Raw genomic sequence first — 21,238 nt, 5'->3', positions numbered from 1 at the left:
TTTGCTGTATGTTAGTGTGAAAAGTACTACGGAATGTAGAGAGGACTTCAAAAGACTCACTTATCCACAGTGTTGCTTAAACCATCTGAGAGAGGTAGAAATTATTCTAAGATTTATAATAAAGGGAGAGAATGTCATCAAAGTACAAAGATGGGTCTTGCATTTACGTAACCAGTTACTCATCTACTGTTGAGGATGGAGAAACAGCATGTTGAGGTAAGGCAGTTTCATGCCCCTGTGAGGAGTGAGGTGCTCCTGGGGCAAGCAGGGCCCCCCTGGATAGAGAACTTAGAATATCAGCAGAGCATTCTTCCTGCTGTGAATAACTGAGATGCAGACAGGTATCCTGATTCTTCAGCCTCTCCTCTGCTTTTCTCATAGTTTCACGAGTCACTCATCTACATAAGTTAGTTGATCTATGTGTATACTCAGGAAAGTATTCCAAAGGTCTCTATGGTATGTCCTTATTAATCTAATAGAACTTAAAGTTCAGCAACACTAGACTCATGGTGGAACTCTAAGCAAGTGCTTGGGTCTCAATTTCCACCTTTTCTGAAGATGCCTGTCTTTCAATCAGGACTTCTTCAATTAAAGCATGAAGAACCACCAAAATATACTAGGCTACACTGCTAAGTGAACATGATCCATTAAATAAATAAACAAGTGGCGTTAGGGACTATCTTCGTGCTGTTGCACCTATTTTTGGAAATGGACATGTCACTGTTTCCACAAACCTTTGAAGATCGCAGTCCTCTGTAATGAGAAACTAGTACATAAGTAAATTTTTACATTATTATAAACTACAAAGAGATTTAATTATCCAATTTAATATTCAAGTCTACATAAAAAAAAATCAATGACAACTGCTTTATTATTAAAAGTTACTGAATTCCATAAAGCACACAATGTAATTTATATTCAACTAACAAAAGTTTGGTACATGTATTTAAAAATATATAATATATAGATTTATGTCTTAACATTTATATTCTATTCAAAAAGCAGCAGCTTTACATATTTTACAACTTGAATTTATAAAATATATACATCCACCCTATTCAAATCCTCAAGCATGAGCTTCCATTCCTATTAATAAAATGCACAATCTGTATTTCTGAATATTGAGAGAAAAATGGTACCAACTAAAAACAACAAATCACTTTAACTTGAACATGGACTTAATTCTTGGCTACCAGATAACTGACATGATAATCTGTTCGATTAATGATTTTACCCCGAGAATGACAATCAATTTGCATTTATGTAAATAATCTGTGGTTAACTATTAAGAGACTCGCATTTATATTCATGGTATCTGACATTCTACCACATTCCTCACTAGTCTTGTTTCAGGCTTTAGAATTAGAGAGGTGGGATTATTCAATTTTTCCATTTACCAGGAAATTTGACAAGTGCGGCCGCACCTAACAAGCCAAAGCCCAGAACCATGCTTTGCCTTTGAGAAAACTGCTTAGAATTACTGCAAAAGCAAACTTTTGACAAAACCCTGACAAAGTATGCACCAAGAAACAGAACAAGAACGGTTTCTCTTTCTCCCTGTCAACTGCACTCAACTTGCACAACTGCAGTTCTTTAGGTATGGTAAAACATACCAGCTTCTAGTCAAGCTTTCCTTCCACATATTCAAACATGTCTTCAGATATTATATGGTTTTATAAACAATTTTTTGATAAAACAGTCAAATAACCATTCTGGAGATTCATCCTCAACTATCAGTCCCAGTAACTTTTGAGAATTAAAGTCACAGAGAACACCTCAATCATCAGGACGATAGTCAGAACCAGAACTTCAACTTTAAAGATAAAGATCTAAAGTTTGAAGTACATGTGTAGACTCCACGGGCCTCTAATGATAATGATGCATACAAGCCTGTCTTTAATGCAGTTCATGCTGAGAAAATTAAAGTCTCCCACAAATTATTTGAAAAAAAGAAAAAAAGTTCCAAATCTCAAAATGGCTTAGAAATTTAAATGGAAAAAACACTTTTACCAAAACAATTAATTCAATTCATTTGGGCAATAATTAGACTTTGGGAGAGTCACCATCCAAAAAGTAAGCAAAACTCCCTTAATATTAGTATTTAAGAACTAAATTACAATTAACAGCTCATTTATCAAGTAGTCAATTATTCAATAAATTTAGCCACCTACTCTTGAACTGAAATAAAGTATCAGAAATTCTACATATTTTATCTGTAGGAAGGAGTCCTCTTATTTAAGAAAAAATTTCTGATGTAATTTCAATAGTCTTCCTTCTCTGGATTCCCTAACCTCAAGAAAAGGAAGGAGCAAAGAAGGAAGGAAGGGAGAGGGAGAGGAAAACTTCGGGAAACTGCTCAAGACCGACATAGTGAACATCTGTGAGAAGACAGGAAGAAAGAAGAGAGAGAAAAACAAGACTGCAAAGAGGATTGGGCCAAGTGGTGCAGATTAAAAGACACCTTCACAGATCTGAATCATGCAAAGGCATTAGCATAACATAGAATCGTGCAGTAGCTGATTTTGGTAACAGTGAATCCTTAGAGAAGATATGGGTAAGCCTCAGTTCTTTTAGAAAACCAATTTATATACACTTAATAATCCTAAGCATTCATCTCGAATATGTACAAAAAAATTAAATAAAAGTGAGATCAAGAAATATAAGCAGCAGTGACCATAAAGGCTTAGAACTAGTGACACTGAATTCTTTATTTAAAAAAATTTTTGAACACACAGTACCTCCTCTTCTCTTCTATTTTTAGGAAGAAGTTGTAACAAGTTTAAATATCTCAATTCTCAAAAACAATAGGCTTTTTAAAAAATAAGATTTGATTACCAGAAACAAGTAATACCATGGTTACATACCATTTTCATATCACTACTGATTTCCATTATTTGTCAATTCATCTTTGATGCAATCTGGAAATAATTAAGCAGTCACTAGATACCTGTTTTAGAATCTGAAGAAATTATTATTCACCACAGGAATCTAATGATATATATTTGCATATATTTAAAATTTCAGAAGGGAAAAAGTAATAAACTATTCTAGTTATTTTATACCAAATATTTATATACCTAGTCAAAACAAATAAGGATTAAGGTCTTTCTCCAGATGAACCCTATATAAAAGCTATTTTTTAGCATTTTCTTTTGGGGATTAAAAAAAGCTTTATGTCCCTGCTAGCTAAAAGGAGGAATTCATACACTACAAGTGAGTCCTTTAGAGGTGAATATTAAATTCCTTAAGAGAACAGCCATAAAATGTATTTTAAAAAATTTATCTTAAAAAACTGAAAACCATTTCTCTCATTAAAATCTATGGCATTAATACCTACTTGACATAATATTTTTTTTTTTGAAAGGGCACCAAGTTCATGATATAAACATGCAAAATAAGGAAATGAATGTATCACTGCCTTAACAGAATTTGGCAAACCAGAAGAATGGCCTTAAAATAAATAAATAAATAAATAAATAGAGAGTACATATTGTCTAAATATGAAAGTATAATTCTGTAGGCCTATGTAGCAGACAGTGCCCCATAGAGCAAGGGAAGAGGGAAGTAGCATATTCCTATGTACATTTTCTTGGTATTCTGGTTGTCGTTCAACAACGTGTTACAGAGAAATATTGTTTATTATTACAAAGTCATTAATTTTGCTCTCTAGAGCAATGACTTAAGTAAACATCTTATGTCTTTTAATAATGTAACTTACATTTAAAATCAACTTAATTAAATCCAAGTGCAAAGGAGTTTCCAATAATTCCTAAGTTCAAGGGAGTAATGTAACGAATAAAGTGTTATCTTATTGCAAATTTTGAATGATTGGTATTTCTATATTTTAGGATATTTCACCTTCTCTTTAAACCGTAAAGTGTACTGAAATTATTTGGTTTCCTTTACTTTCCTCTGCTTCATTTTAATTTATTTTATGATATCTCTAGGTAGAGAGAGAGGTATCTTAAAATACTGCTATTTTTATTTTACAAAACTCAACTGAGGCTATATACCACCTATTAATCTACAGGACAGCATTGTTCATCTTTGACCTGGTATATTAATTCCTTTGGTGAATAAATGTCACAGGTCATTTCTTTATAAAAGAATTTTAGTAAGAGGACCAGCATTATGGAGAAAGATTCCCCCACCCCCACAAATGATCAAGTCAATCAGTTTAGAGTTGTGTAAAATATGAAAAATATATAATTTGTCACTGCAATTTTCATATTAAAAAGCAGTTAAAAACTAAGAGTAGCTCAAGCATTCCAAAAAACATTTTTTGTCTTGGTTAAACAGGGCAACTAATAAGACTGATAGAAACTACTGTGAGAACTTAGGTGTATCTAGTGAAGAAAGAACAAAAATGTGTTTAATTTCAAAAAGTGGTAGTTGCTAACTATAGTATAAACAGTGTCCACAATTTGGTGGCTGGCCATAGTTTTAATTTGTTTTTCAAGTTATTTCTACAGCAGACATATTTTTGAAGTCTACCCACCCCTGAGTTCAGCAATTATACTTTTAGAGTGTAAAATTATATGCCCTTAATTAACAACATGTACAAAGCTACAAAATGTCATCTATACAGAGATTAAAAACAATTTTGAAAATACTCCTCGCCAATTATTGATTGGATGGTTTTGCTGGGGTACATACTTCAAACCTTTCAGCCAATTGGCTTTTAGTTTTAAGCCCAAATTGATTCATATATTTATTCACTGCAGGATATGTCAAAAAGAGTGCAACAACAGCATTAGTAAAAATAACATTGTAGTAGAAACAGATTTTTGCATATGTGAAAAGGTAATTTATAAAATACATAATCGCTTTTTAAAAAGAGAACCTAGTTGCAGTATCATTAACTTACATGGTACTGAGAATTGGACGTTTCAACAATTTTTTTCTATAGAAAACTTTATCTAGCTGTAAGCAAAGTCTTTTAAACAACAAGAAAACAAAACTAATCCCTCCAGGAAAAATTGTATGGTTGTGTGAGACAAATAAGCAAACATACCATTCTATAGTGTACTTTTGCCTAAATTTTAAAATAAAAATGTCCACACTCTTTTGTTAAAACATTAAGCCTCTGTCAAAAATGTATTTCTTATTTTAGGGTACAGGATTAAAGGACATAATGATACTTACAAGTAAAGAAAATTTACAGGAAAAAACTTGACAAAAATTTTCCAATTGAAGTACTGTAACATTCAATCTTGACTTAAAACATAACAAAAGAAACAAAATTGCAAACAAAAACTGTTTATGGATTTTCCAAACATAAATAAATGAAATAGTGTTTAGGCAGTAGGGCTCATGCTGATGGCTAGCAGGAAGTAACAGAGTGTAATCTACTTGGAAAAACTGTTAATGTACAAATAAGCCCAAATTATGGACTGCAGCAGTTGAATCATCACTGCCATTTTTCTTACTTCCAAAATAAAGCCTTGATTAAACCATTCATACCCTATATTACTCATACCTTTACTTCAGATATTGAGGAACTATATACAACAAATGAATTTATTTTCACCATAGGGATAACATATTGTACCTCTCTGCCAATGTTACTTGAAAACCTTCCATGTCAAAACAATTTGACAGCAGATATAAACAATTCAATAAATACGCAATGATCTTTCATTACAGTCCTTTAAAGACGCATGTTAATTCATGCCGTTAACCTTAGGATCACAGTGCATAGAATCCAAATATAAACAGTTGGGGTGACTTTCAAGGTAATGTTGGATCCCTCACTTTATTTATAATCCCACTATAACCAATAAGTTCATTTCATAGGCCCTATCATGCATTAATCATTGGGTGGCAGGAGTTAATGAAAATTTTTCCTGTTAAACGTCCATTGCCGGCAATGAACGTCCCAAAACCGCCAAGGAAGTCATTGTTATTGCACAATACATGAGGACCTGGAACTTTTCCAAAAGCTTAAAAAAATAAAAATAAAAAATGGAATTATATTTGACATTTCCTGACACCTGCATTAATACTGTATGACTAATAAAAGCATGTCAGTTGCCTGGACTGAACCAGCGATCAACATGCGCCCAGAATGCACACGAGTAAAAATGCAGTAAAAGGAAGTAGTCTTCATTGCCTATAGGTCACTTCCAGTCAAAGGTTAAAGTTCAAAGACTGAATGATCAAAGTGCTCATTTTCTCAGTAGGACTATCTTCTGCTAGGAGGATGATAACAGTGGCATCAACAAGTATCATCTTTAAGAAAAGGAGAAAAAAGATAATTAAAAAAGTCAAGCCTGCATAAGTAAAATCCACAAGTTAGCCTAACATATAAATAATTTCAAGTAGCAAGAAGAACATGATTTATTTGTCTGACTTGCCTCCCCCAATCCTTGCAAATAAAAAGTCCAATTTGTGTTCAATTATATAGTGACAAACACATCAAATTCAATTCTTTCATGGAAATGTAGTTCACATAGATCTTAAATGATGCATTAATTAGTGTGTTAGTTCTACTTAAAATAATAAATTGATATATGTTAGCACATATTCAGGATTTATCTCTCAAGAGTTGTTTTAAGGGCCACAATTTTAAATTATAATGAGACAGGATGCAAACTCCTGACCAACAGTGTCCTACTATTTAACACAGGATAATACAAGTGTGCCTTTAGTCTATGAAGGAAATAACTTCACAAATAAGGTATGATCTCCAAATCAATTAATACATAGTCAATGTTATTAATTTCTCTATGGAAAATACATTTAAAAATACATTTTTCAGCAAGTATAGATACATATGCAAATGAGGTTAAAAAAACTAAAATAATTTAGTAATGACTTTTGGTAGCCTCAACACATCATATTTATGTAAGACATGAAATTTGGGGATTCATAACTTATTTTACAAATTTTATTTCACAAGACATATCTGAAGGATTTATTTTGAGGACTGGTTACTCTTCAGAAAGAGGCTTTAGAAAGAAGACTAGTAACAACTACCCAAGAATTGTGAAAGCTCTCTAAAACATTTCTGAAAAATTGGCTAAAATACTTTATAAAATATCCATGTTAGGATCAATACACTGTTAATAAAATCCCCATTCCCAATGATTCAATGAGAGCTAAAAACCAGTATATCTGAATTCTCTGCTAGGCAAACTCGTGGAATATTCCATCCCCTGTACATTAAGGGTGATCTAAAGGGTGAAATATATTGGATTTTTAAAATAAATCTTACCTAAATCATTAGAATTCTTTGAAGAAATAGTATCTTTAAGAAGGAAGTAAATGGACAGTTTATAGTTTCTAAGTGTCACATGAAAGTATGTTTCCTCAATTACTGTGGAACTTGGAATACAGAGGAGATACAGATGTCATGGATGCAGAATATAAAAAATGTTAAAACATCACTTTTCCAACAGAGTAATTTATAATATTAGGGTCCTTGAAATTAATACTCAAACTAACCGCCCTTAGATCTCTAAGCTAAGGGACTGCACTAAATTCTGATAGGTCAAACTTTAAGTATCATACCATATGACAATGTATACAATAAAAAGGTGAGACAAAATTCAATTTGAACATCATATACCTAGTTAACTGCCAAAAATAAGCTTTTATTTCCAAAGATATCATCTCTGATAGGTGATACTGTAAATGTATCTGCATCAGGTTGTTCATTTTGGAAGTTTTTCAGTATAGTGGGCTGCTGTAGAATGTGCTACAATCCACCAAAATGAGTAAGAAATCCATACAAAACTATTCTCCCTACCCTAATCTCCACTCTGGATCAGAAGTTAAAAAAAAAAAAAAATTAGAGGACGAATATGATACTCCCTGCCTTAAATACTCTATCTTTAGAGAAATAAATGTACTAAGTAAGTTTTGAAAATAGAGTTCCATGAGCTCTGATAGCTGGACCCACAAGGACACATGGATTTAACATTACAAATCCATCATGGCTATAAATAACCAAAGAGTCTATGAGCAAATACTTAAGTATGGAGACAAGTATGAGCCAAAGCCAGGCAAACTTTTTCCTAGGAAAAAAAGGCCATCACTAAGAAGCAAAAAACTCATTTGTTAGCAAAAGGAACACAGTTTCCTAACTAGATGAAAAAGATTACTGAATACCAGGATGACCTACAAAAAAAGGTTGTTAATTTAATAAGATCAAGACAAATATAGGTCTATAAAACATGGTCAAATAACACAATATATCTAACCTCTTGAATAAAGTATTTGTAGCAAAATGAAGGCCTGGAAAAAAAATCTTAGATTAATCCCTTAAACTTTTTTTCTGGAACTGTGTAAGCGCTTATTAAAACTATACCCTCAAATATAATACACAAATCACCAGTTCCAAAGAAGTGACATCTACCATGGCTAACTTCACTAGGCTTCTGGGAAATATGAGTGGAAGAGAACTATATTAGAAGCATGTCATTTAGTTTTCCCGAGTATAAGAACCATCCAATTATAATGGACACCACAACCATCACATTATATTGGAAACCACCTCCCTGGATATTCCCAGGGACAAAAGACTAGAAAAAAAGGAACACAGTAATAAGTCAGTAGATATGAAGTGGGATCCCAATTCTAAGAAAGACAAAAATAAATCTTTACAGTTAGGTTTGTGTCTTAACAGTTTAGGGAATTAAAATTTTACTTTGATGAACCAGTTCAAGAAAGATTTCACAATAGACAACAGAACTGTTATCTAGCAGGAAATAAAGGGAAAAGGCTGTTCAGCTGTGTAAACATTTGGACTTAGGAATTTAGAAAATGATTTTGTAAGGTAGTGCAAATAAAAAGGTTTACACCTAACATAAGTAGTTCTATGGACTACTATAAGTTCTATAGCCTCTATAAGTACTATAGTTCTATAGACAGCTATAAGACAGGAAGAAAAAGAGTTTACCAATACTAGCCTGAGACAATTTTATGTTCCTATCCCCTTATAATCCTTAAAATTTTACAGGTCCAGCTGAATGGAACCAGAATGTAGTTTAAAGTTTTGTAAAAAAAATAATAATAAAAAAAAAAAGAGCGAGGTATTCTTCTACTCCTCCCCAAACTTATAAACTCAACAGTTTACTGGACATAACATTATGCCAATCTATTTCCTGTAAGCCTAGTTTTCTGAAGCCAATACTCAATAACAGTCTTAAGCTATACTGCTCAATTCTCTTATCACCTTAAGGAAAATGCTTCAAGAACCAGATCAGTACTGCCATTTGTGAAAAGCAATCATTATGAAACTAAGTTATATACATTCAATATGGATCCCAGGAAACAGATGGATCATATTATTAATGGATTCTATTGGCTATCTTATTGAAATATTTTTATGATTCCATAAAAAGATACTTTTTCTCTTTTTCAAGAACAATTATTTCTGTTTTGATACTGAACTTTAGGTTCATTCATTCATTTGTGTGCTAAACTGGATACATTTGTGCACTAAACTGGCTACCATCTTAGCCCTGAATTATAGGTAAATTCCCCTTATGTATGCGGAAATGAGTTGTCTATTCAAATACCTATTTTGGTTAGTTCCCTTTATTTTTTTAACCCTATTCTCTCCATTTAACCAATTTTTCAAAGCATATGGACCCCTGGCCTTAATTTGCAACACAGAATATTTGTATCCCAATGGCCTTAATTCTTTTTTTTTTTTTTTTTAATTTTTTTTTTCAACGTTTATTTATTTTTGGGACAGAGAGAGACAGAGCATGAACAGGGGAGGGGCAGAGAGAGAGGGAGACACAGAATCGGAAACAGGCTCCAGGCTTCAAGCCATCAGCCCAGAGCCCGACGCGGGGCTCGAACTCACAGACCGTGAGATCGTGACCTGGCTGAAGTCGGACGCTTAACCGACTGCGCCACCCAGGCGCCCCTCAATGGCCTTAATTCTTTAGTGAATAGAAACTATCAAAGAATTCTGGAAAACAGGTTAATAGTAAACTTCAAGTAAGTAACAGTAAGGAATGTGTGTTCACATCTCAGGAAATTTTTGCACTTTAATATTAAGGAGCTAGAGAAGAATCTCAAAAGAAATGCAGAAAGAAATGCAGAAGATATGATACTACAAAGAGAGTAACAGTAGGGTAGCAGTGACTGTCCTACATTTTCAAAGTATACTAACAACGTGGAAGATCACAGATTTAAGTTGAAAGAGGCCTTTTTTTTCAAGCACCCAACAATGGTATCTATCTGGCAGCTCAAGTCTGGTGTATCAGCAGAAACCTACTCTTCCAAATCCAGGAGATCTTCTGAACTGCTGAATTATTGTTTTTCATTAATAGTGGCATTCATCCTGCAGCCAGGAAGCCCTCTCAAGTGCATAGATATTATGAAACTAAACCCAAACCTCCCTTGTCTCTTTTGATTACAAACACTGACGAACACTCTGACCCACGTTGACCCAAGGACTGTGGCGCCTATACCTGAGGCCCACAATTCTGCTTGGGCAGAATTCAATTTCTTCTAGAAATTGAAATGTTAAGTGTTTCAGTAAGTTCATCCAATTCCAAGCAAGTCTTTATTTAGTCTCTGGATCTTTTTGTTTAAGTTTGTAGGTCATGTCAGGACACTGGCCTGACCTTGTAGCCCTTTCAGAATTAGATGATGCTAAGAAATTACAAGAGTCCATATTTCTTGGTAATTTGGTGTTATAAGGAGAACATGATTGATCAATGAAGATCTTTTGGAACTAACGCAGCTAAACAGAAAAACACATAAGCTGACATCTGGAAAACTCAAAACAAAGCTGACGTATTCTGCTTTATGAGTGAGAGTATGATTACCTTTTTGATAAGATTTTTCAAATTCAGCTGTAAGGTCAAGGTGAGCTATTTCTCACATTGCTTATAACTGTCACTCTGAAATGTATAAAGGCAGAGATAATATATGCTACACAGCTGAAATGCTTTAGTTTTTAAAGATGAAGGAAAAGTTCAAGGAAGACTGTCTATACCCACTCACCTTTTTTTTTTTTTTTTAATTTTTTTTTTTTCCAACCTTTATTTATTTTTGGGACAGAGAGAGACAGAGCATGAACGGGGGAGGGGCAGAGAGAGAGGGAGACACAGAATCGGAAACAGGCTCCAGGCTCTGAGCCATCAGCCCAGAGCCCGACGCGGGGCTCGAACTCACGGACCGCGAGATCGTTACCTGGCTGAAGTCGGACGCTTAACCGACTGCGCCACCCAGGCGCCCCCCCACTCACCTTTATGAAAGAGCAGCTGCTCTATCATCTCAAAGTATAACTAGTATTACCCTTTCTTGATTTCATATGATGGTCACTCATGAAGCAAACTGTCGATTTAAAGAGATTCTGGGAGGGGAATGATTCAGGTATGCAGGGTTCAAGCATGAGTACAAAACGTACTGAGTTAAGAACAGTCACTGTAAATCAATAATCTGAGAATGTTTTAAACAGAATTATCTGTAAATGAAAAAAAAAATGTATCTGTACCCGGGACTGGAAACTGAGCTAGAATAGTCATAATTTAGTTGAAATACAATCCAGTCCTTTAAAGATGGCTAATTTGTATTTTGGGGGCAGGAAGGGGGAGAGACACTTTTAGTCTGTTTATTTGTAAAATGAACTCCTGGACACTAAGAAGCTAATTTACTTTGAAAAGCCTCCTTTTCTTAGTACGTTTTGGCTAAGGTGGAGAATGTAATAGTCCAACCTATTAAAAGACTTTTTCTGGGGCGCCTGGGTGGCGCAGTCGGTTAAGCGTCCGACTTCAGCCAGGTCACGATCTCGCGGTCCGTGAGTTCGAGCCCCGCGTCAGGCTCAGGGCTGATGGCTCGGAGCCTGGAGCCTGTTTCCGATTCTGTGTCTCCCTCTCTCTCTGCCCCTCCCCCATTCATGCTCTGTCTCTCTCTGTCCCAAAAATAAATAAAAAACGTTGGAAAAAAAAAAATTAAAAAAAAAAAAAAGACTTTTTCTATTTTAGTTATGAAAGTATAAATTTCTCAGTTAACAGATAAAAACTATTAACTATGAAAAATAACTTCTATGAAGTGTATTTTGTTTTAAATAATTAATTTTATATTTCTAGTTTCACTATGGGACTTTTCTCCATCTCTTTTTTTTTTAAAGTTTATTTATTTATTTTGAAAGACAGAGAGTAGGGGAGGGGCAGAGAGAAGAGGGAGAAGGAGAATCCCAAGCAGGCTCCACAGTCAGCATAGAGCTGGACATGGGGCTCAATTCCATGACTGTGAGATCATGACCTGTGCCAAAACCAAGAGTTGGATGCTTAACCAACTGAGGCACCCAAGCGCCCCTCTCCATTTCTTATTCAACAGCACGTAATGACAAATTCTGGGAATATTCTTGGATAAAGGACTTCTCATAAGTCCTTTTATCTATATAAGGCAGCATCAGAGGGCCCGAAAGACTGTATCTTTCTGAAATTTCCCTACCAGGGAGTAAGGAAGGGAAAATGTACGAACACACTGAGGCAAGATAGCAGTTTATACGTTCAAATTATATGTATTTTTAAAATTCATCACTCCAAGACAATTTCCTCTCAAGTTTTATTAGAAAACACAAGTGGCTTAAAGTCTATGGAAAAGACAACGGGGCATTTTTTTATGATTAGTGAAGTTGAGTTTGAAACAGAAGCACTATACTATCTTTAGACACTTTAAAACATGTTTGATTTAGTGTGTTTGTCAATATTGATTGACTAATCTGAATTTTTGATGAATCTGGGACTTTCTATGCTAAGATACGGGGTCTGTGACACTCAAGAATTTTTTTTTTTGGAAGGAAGAGGTAGTTTGGTGTTTGGTCCTAGGCAAGAGGATGAAAAAGAATGACAAGCCAGCAGTGTAAATTGAATTAAAGGGCTGTTTACTTAAAGTAGGGTCTTAAATGTTTTAGTAGACTTTCAGTGCTCAGAAAGAATTCCTTAAGTCTGATTATTAATTCATTTTATATGGAAACCTGTCCTTTTATATCTCAGAATCCCTGTAACGGTAGTCCTCAAGCGTCAAGCTCTATCAGAATTATCTGGGGATACCTTAAAGACTAAAACAAAACCAGCATTCTAGGCACAGTAATAAAGTTTATTATAAATTCTTTAAAAGAGAAAGCAATCAACAAGACTTTGCTGAAGGAGTTCCTGAGGGTGTGTGTAGCGGAAGGATTCGTTGAGGTAGGTGTGTTTGTGTGCATGTCTGTGCCTGGAATGAATCCAGGCAAACAGTACGTAAGATAACAAATAGTGTGTATTATAAATAATCCTCCACTGAACATTCCATGTATAAAACACTTCCTGTTTTAAAAATGATTTTCTTAGGATTGGGGCACCTAGGTGGCGTAGTCTGTTAAACATCCGACTTGGGCTCAAGTCATGGTCTCACAGTTTGTGAGTTCAAGCCCCGCATCAGGCTCTGTGCTGACAGCTCAGAGCCTGGAGCCTGCTTCGGATTCTGTGTCTCCCTCTCTCTTTGCGCCTCCCTTGCTCACCCTCTTTGTCTCTCTCAAAAATAAATAAATATTTAAAAAAAAAATTAAAAGATGATTTTCTTAGGATGGATTCTCAGAAGTTGGTAACTCAGACAAAAGTCTTGATCTTACACTTTGTTAAATATTGCTGAACTTGCTATACCATCAACAAATACGAAAGCACTATTTTTTTTCTACTCTTTATTCTTTTCCAAGATTGCACTCATTTTATACAACTCTGCCAATTCAAAAATAATTTCAAAATATTAAATCTGTAATTATTTTACTGTGAAGTTTTTGGCCAATGTTTTTTATTAATTTTATTTATTATGTTAAGCAACTCTCATAAATGGTCTTTATTTTTAATAAACTGTAAGTGTTTTTCACATTTTTAAAATAAAGGTTGGCTGTGCTTTGAGGTTTTCTAAAAGGTTTAAATTTTCATACAACTCTTTAATACTTAACATTTGTGATTCCTTTTGATTTCAGAAATTCTTCCTTCCTCTAGAGATGATCCCGAACTTTAAGAAAATAGTTTCCCTTGTTTAAAAAAAAAGTACTTAATTCAATCCACAGGAAATATTTTATATATGAAGTAAAAATGTAAATTTTTCTTTCCCAAAATGATTACCAACTTTCTAACAGGTTAACTTACTAAATAATTTTTTGCCTTCTGATTTGTGACACCTAATTCACCATATATTCAAATCTTATATAGAAAAGGCCTAGGAAAGAGTAATTCTATTTTGATGTCTATTCTTGCATTAATATGTTTTGGTATTTAGTAGACCAATTCTCTTTCATCATCCTTTAGTTCAAAATCCAAACTGCTCTTCTCACCTATTATTTTTTTCCAACTTTCAAGCACTCACCCATCATTCCACTGGATTTTAACTAAATTATATTAAACCTATAATTTGAAAATTATATAATATTAGTTTGTCATCAAATATCTCTATTTTTTGATAGCTCTTACAAGTTTTGTCATTTTTTCTTGTAGGTCATCTATAACTGTCATTAACATGAGTATTTACCTTTCCATGGTTCTTAGGGGCATTCCTCTTTCACTATGCTTTCTAACATGTAACTGTTGGCATAGTGCTATTGTATTGATTCTAGCCATCACTTATGTCAACACCTACAGAACTTTAGAATTTAAAAAGTTTTTAATTGACTCAAATTAACTTAGGTAACAGAAGGTTTCACAATTGATAGAAAGATAAGGGGGGAAAGATCATATTCTTACTAATTAGCTGTCAGTTCTCATTTCTTTTTTAATTTTTTTTTTTTTTTTTTTTTACTTTTTTTAAATTTATTTTTGAGACAGAGAGAGAGCATGAATGGGGGAGGGTCAGAGAGAGGGAGACACAGAATCGGAAACAGGCTCCAGGCTCTGAGCTGTCAGCACAGAGCCCGACACGGGGCTCGAACTCACAAACCGCAAGATCATGACCTGAGCTGAAGTCGGCCGCTCAACCGACAGCCACCCAGGTGCCCCAGTTCTCATTTTTTATTAGGCTAACATTTAAAAAAAGAAAAATAAAGGAAATGCTCTGATGAATACATCAGGGTGGTTTTGTTCACTCCCTTCAAAAAGTACACTGAAGAGTATAAAATTTTTGTTGTGAATTTCAAATATACCTCTTTAAGGAAGAGGTGAGGTCAGTTTAGAAAAGACTGGCAGTTTTCAATTAAAAAGCTACCAGCACTCTCCCAACAGAATCAGTAAAACAAAATCAGGGAGAGTACTGTATTCATACAGCTGCAATCAGAAAAACCACAAATTTTTGAGGGCTAACTATTAGAATAGGAGGAGCTTTATTTAATGGATCATCTCTTACAATGGTATTCCCCCTCCTGCCACTAAGAACAGTACCAGAATTAAGTAATTACAAAAGACATCAAAATTTCTATTTTAAGTTAACAGGTTTCCAAATAACTAATTTCAATTTCACTTAAAGATTATTAAAGACTCTTTTTTAGTGATAAAATGGTAGCATTTTAGAATGTTAAAGTGATTTTAGATTTTACTTACATGATAGGTATGATTTTATGTGCCCCATTAAAAATCTAGTCCAACGTATCCATTGAATGTCTTAAATATTTTAAAGACTCTTCTCTATATTACAAAATTACATCAGTTATATATTCCCTTCTTTTCCCCAAACAGATATATAATCTTTCAAACCAAAATGCTAAAATAAAACTGCTTACCATGATACCACCATTTTGTTTTCTTTGGATTCTTGTTACATGTTCGAACATAAAAAGAATTATCTGGTGGTCGTCTCTGAAACCAAAAAGAATTTAAATAGATAAGAAGTTATAAAATAGAAGAAGATTTAAGGAGACAGTTTTAATAAAAGCTTTAGCAGAATTATTACAGACAGCATAAAAAATACAAATGTTTATGTGGCACAAATGAATATATTCCAGGAAAAGTAGAGTCTTGACACCTAAATTAAAAAATAAAATAAAATAAAATAAAATAAAATAAAATAAAATAAAAGGTATGCATGTGTGATTTGGATTAGGTTCCAACTATTAACCCAAAGTGGTAGCATTAGGTTTTAAAGAATTTTGCTTTCATTTATCTCCCTAGAAATAATTTAGTAATTACTTCTAGAAACTAATTAAAAAAAAAAAAAAAGAAAAAAAGTCAGAGAAGTCTACTTTACTAGGTTTGTCTGAGAAACTAACAGCAACTTATAGACCTCCACAAAGAATTATGGTTTTCCTGTAAGATAGTACCACCAAGGACAAACTAAAGGATTCAGTTTCCAAACAATATATAAAAAGAAAAAAGGGGAAAAGCTATGTTGGCATTTCTGCTATACATATGTCCCAACTAGCATAATATTAGAAACATATGGCAGCTCTCCAAGGGAGCTATAGCAGGAAAAGTGATGCCAACAACACTGACGACAGATTATGGAAGGGAATTTCGCTGAAAATGTTGGATACTGGTTACATAAAACAAATATGTGACTCTCTACAAAAATTTGGAAACATGTCAAGTTTGTACTAAAGCCATTGAGGGCAGGTTAGTAGGTAATATGATAGGTCCAACCAACAACTAATGGCGAGCAGGACTGCCTAGACAACAGGAAGGGAGATAGGCAGTCCACTTGGCACTTCTATAACTCAGGTACAGAACTCTGCTCTTAGTTGAGCCTTATAAGTCAATGTTAATAGTGATTTAACAAAAGGGAAGAGTAGAGTATAAGATGTTAAACAGCTATCCCAAGATTACCCTGCTGACACAGATTAAGAAAATACCTGAAAAATTAGTATTATGAAATGAGATGCCTGGCTACCTCAAAGAATAGATGGTCTGTTGCTGTTTGTCCTGCAAAGTCATAATCTGTGTTCATGTGGAATAAACTGCGACCACTGCAACAAATTTCATAAACTCATTTTCTCTGTATATTGATTAGAACCCAATCTTCAAAAAAAAAAAAATATATATATATATATACATGTTTAAGGAAGAAAATACACTCATTCTATTTGCTTAAGTCAAGAATACAACCAAAATACTAAGTGATCACAGAGACATGGTTCTTAGAAAAATAAAGTAACTATACAAAAAGATGGATTACCAAAATTGTTTTAGGGACTGAATACAAGCTGGAAAGTTTGGATAATCTATATTACAAGGGCACTGAGAATAAATGGTAAATTACTGAAAGCCCTCTCAATATCAGAAATTATTTTTAACTACTGAAATCTACTGACATAATGGATTTAAATGCCCTCAGTTTAGGGAACCATTCTTGCCTGTGAAAAAGAAAACTGGAGTGAAAGAATTATGACTAAATCAAAGTTCCAAATGCTTATAGTAAAAATTAAAATTTGTATTCAACTCAAATATTAAAGTGAAACTCACAGCACCACATTGGCCACAGAGTCAAATTCACCTCTTTTAAAAGAAGAGCTTTTGGTGAGTAGTTAAAAGACTTTTAAAAGCTTGTTTGGAGCTAGATCCCCTCAGTTTCAAACCAAGTTTCCTCTTCATGTTTGTAACCTTGTACTTAACACAGTAAAAACAGCACCCAGTAGGTACCTACAAAATGTTTGCTTAATTTTCCTCATATTTCACAGAACTAATGTGGCCAGAATTCTAGCTTCCAGATTATTATCTTGTTTAAATATAATGAAGTTTATATTATATAACATAGCTTGCCAATAATTTAAATGGAACAATTAGTCATTTACTAACTATGCAAGAAAACTAGTAGAAAACTGAAATGTGAATAGTGAGGATTAGAAAAGGATAAAGGAGGTAAAGAATATAGTCATTTCTAGCTTTTAAGAGTAAATCATTACACGTATTTTAAATTACATTAAAATGTAAAAAAGTGCTAATTAATTCAAGGCACATGCAAGAGTTACGTGCACACATCACTGGTGTTCGTCTCAATTTTTCTTATTAAATTTTATACTTAACTGCCTCACCTTTCTGAAGACATTAAACATTAACACGGGCACAGAAGTCTTTGTAACTGCAAACTGCTCTGCTCTACACCTAAAAATTTTTATGTATGCTGGGATTGGAAGTGTGGGGGATGAGAAAATATGGAAGCAATAAATGAGTTAAGAGTTGTTTCCAAAGCCCTTGGGGTTAACAAAAGCTCAAGCGTAGCCTTTATATGCAATGTGAAAAAGCCCACAGGGAAAGAGGAAACTTAAATTAAAAAGTCATACCACAATTAGATAGTATGTACCTTATTTCCTCTATTGTAAGGTGTACATTTTTCTGCACATCTTAATATTCCTGAATGGGGCTATATACCTTTTAACTAATGGTGTAATAGTTTACCGCCGGAAGTTTTTTTCTTTCTTATATTAGGTATATAAAACTGTACGTTAAGGGCTTAGAATGCCATATTTTTAAAAAATACAATTTAAACCATTATTTCCCATACTTCTTTGAACAAAAAAAACCTATTTGTTTTTTTAAAACTAACACCAAGAAACATCTTATGGAACTAACATTCCAAGAAACTTACCTTGCAAACAGTGTCTTGGTGTTTCAGAGTCTAGAGAACTTACCATTTAAAAATGAGCTACTAACCTTCAAGTTCTCTAAACACTAATTTAGTAAAAATGATAGTTGAATTTGGAGAACACAGGAAAAAAAAAAGCTGAAATAACCCCACAGACCCCCTAATACATAAGGTAAATTTGTTTCTCCTTTAAACCGAATACAAAAGGAAATCCTTAAGAAAGAGAGTCTTTAAAATATAGAAATATATGAATATTGTGCTACACTAACCCTCAGGCAGAAATGACAAGAAAATCAGAAATGCACACAGGATTTAGATACTTTAAAAGGGTATCCTAAGTTTGACTCATTTGATTTTTGTTTCTGGTAATTTTTGCCCTTCCATCAGACACAGGATCTGTGGATTAGTAAAGGAGAATTAGAGGGAAGTCCTGAAAATTCTACTGGTAATCTAATCCTCCTCCTTCAACCTAGTCATTATGATGATCATAATGATAGGAAAGCTCTGGCTCCTGGGAAATTCCCTAAAAGAGGATGATAGGGTGGGAGCCAACAGAGTGGAGAAGGGAGCTATGAAAACTTGTTCCTGGGGCTTTCCATTGTGAAATCCAGAAGCAAGAATTTCTTGTACGCATTTGCCCTGTGTATGCTTACAGAAATAAAATTCAGATTATTTAAGAAATCTGCAGAACTTTTCTGTTTAAGAAATATAAAACAATGTCTGACTTCTACGTGGAATGAAAAATTATCACAGTAATTTTCCAATCTATTACTAAACATGATATTACCTATAACTTCATAATAAAAGGCATTAAGTCTTTCAAATAAATCATATATTAAAATAGTTTCTTACCCAAACTAAAAGAACAGATATTACTTGGAATAATTCTGAAAAGTCCTACCTTTTCTTTGCAGCTGGAAAGCATGCTAATAATGCTAAGACAAACTGATTGGACTGAGAGCGCTGGGGACCAGTCTTCTGTTAGAATGGATAAACAGATATGACCATTGCTATAAACATGAGGATGAACAGGAATATTTTCACCAGTAAACATGACCTAAGAAAGAATAAAATTCCATTAACACCCAAATATTCTGTGTTATCAAGAAATAAAATATTCTCCACAGAACTTATTATTCTAAAAACCAACTAAGCAACTAAAAAATAACTGCTCATTGTTTATTCTCATCAATTCACGAAGAACTGGTTTCACTGTATGAATGAGTACATAGGGAATGGTACACATAGGGAAAAGCCCAGAGCATCTATTTTTTATTTCAACTATTTTTCACAAATTCCTTTTAAAAATTCATAAATTAATCATGCATTTTTAGCCTAGCAAAAGACTACTATATTTATAAGAATGCTTTTTCAAATTCTACTCATTGCTCTCTGCATATAGAAATCATATGAAAGTATTCAATTTGGGGACAACATGAATTCTAGATGATAGGAGCACCCCTTCCACCTGTAACAATGCTATCACCTAAGGTACTACATGCAAAAGGAAATGACTGCTATATATAACACCTGCTCTAAACTCACTCGTCCATTATGATGGATACAAATTACTATTTATTAATCAGCAAATAACTATGTGCCTACATACACACACACACACACACACACACACAAATGGTTGAATGAGTCTCTCAATTACTTGTTTTTCTCTGCCTCTTCTACTCAATTCTTCTAACAATTTTTCCTTTCTCCAACTTTCCTTGCCTCAGCACTGTTTTTTGAAAGGTAATAAATCTATTATTCCCTCCTTTGCCCTAATAATTCATTAAGAATCCTGTTAGTGCTTCTTAAACGTATCTACACTGGGACACCTGGGTGGCTCAGTTGGTTGAGCATCCGACTCTTGATTTTGGCTCAGGTCATGATCCCAGGGTTGTGGGATCCAGCCCCGTTGGGGATCCACCCTGAGTGTAAAGCCTGCTTATGATCCTCTCTCTGCCCCTCCTACACTCATGTGTACATTCTCTCTCTCTCTCAAAAAAAAAATGAAGTTGAATAAATACATACATAATAAATGTATTTAAAAAAAACAAAATAAACACATAACTCCATATTTAAAAACAAAACCCCTATGTACACTAAGCATCTGAGTGAGCAAGAGAATGAATTCATACATTCTGATGAATCTGTAAGCACAGTCCAAAGTAGGACAAAGAAAGCAGAAGTCTAATATTTAAGAATGCTTATATATGTTACTTCATAAAAAATTACTTACTTTGATATAAAAATTAATCCACCAGTCTTTACATTAATTTTATGCTGCAGTAAGATGTACCATTTTTATTCTGTTGTTTAGTAGTAATTACTAATTTCTGACCTGACCTTAAAAAAAAAAATCACCTGAAGGTTTGGTTAAAAAATAAGAATTCAAGAGCCCCACTTTCATAGATACAGATTCAATAGGTATGATGAGATTTTTATAAAGCTCATCAAATATAAACCAGTACTTCCCAAAAGAGACTTACAGTAATCTCTCTCAGCCCTACAATCTGCCTCACACTTGAATACAACAAAATCTTAGTAAGAAACCCTACCTTCAGTTATGTCAGAAACTGATGAAGTATTTGTTACTCTAGGCATAACTTATTTTCCCTTTTATAGAAAGCCAGTGAAATAAGTATGGCTAGGGTAAGGGATGTCATTATTTAATATGGGATGATATGGAAAGTTATCATAAGCTGGGTTTTTGCTTTTATTTAAAATATCTATCTAACAATTCTGACTTTATTATAATTTCACAAATATTTACATTTAC

The 21,238-nt window shown here is 33.7% G+C and overlaps 1 protein-coding gene and 1 long non-coding RNA gene across 3 annotated transcripts in view; both read right to left on the bottom strand.

Moving 5' to 3' along the window:
• Positions 1-2,690: 2,690 nt before the first annotated feature.
• UBE2W (ubiquitin conjugating enzyme E2 W) overlaps positions 2,691-21,238 on the bottom strand; it is a 71,834-nt gene continuing 53,286 nt past the window's right edge. Inside the window, exons 4-6 of the mRNA XM_025922478.2 lie at positions 19,364-19,519; positions 15,668-15,743; positions 2,691-6,231 (exon numbers count right to left, since the gene is read on the bottom strand). Of these exons, the coding sequence (XP_025778263.1) occupies positions 6,218-6,231; positions 15,668-15,743; positions 19,364-19,519 (246 nt within the window). The 3' untranslated portion in view covers positions 2,691-6,217. The remainder of the gene's footprint in view (positions 6,232-15,667; positions 15,744-19,363; positions 19,520-21,238) is intronic.
• Positions 8,308-11,694, bottom strand: LOC147572047 (uncharacterized). 2 transcript variants are annotated; one of them, XR_015246703.1, is made up of 4 exons: positions 11,213-11,694; positions 9,890-10,968; positions 8,884-9,641; positions 8,308-8,838 (listed from the first exon to the last, which is right to left on the bottom strand). It is a non-coding gene; the product is annotated as an uncharacterized LOC147572047 (long non-coding RNA). The 2 variants fall into 2 exon arrangements; XR_015246702.1 differs by having other exon boundaries at positions 8,308-9,641.

Source organism: Puma concolor, chromosome F2, assembly GCF_028749965.1.
Source record: "Puma concolor isolate L17-30 chromosome F2, mPumCon1.1.hap2, whole genome shotgun sequence".
Lineage (NCBI taxonomy): Eukaryota > Metazoa > Chordata > Mammalia > Carnivora > Felidae > Puma > Puma concolor.
This window is presented reverse-complemented; position numbering and strand designations above follow the sequence as displayed.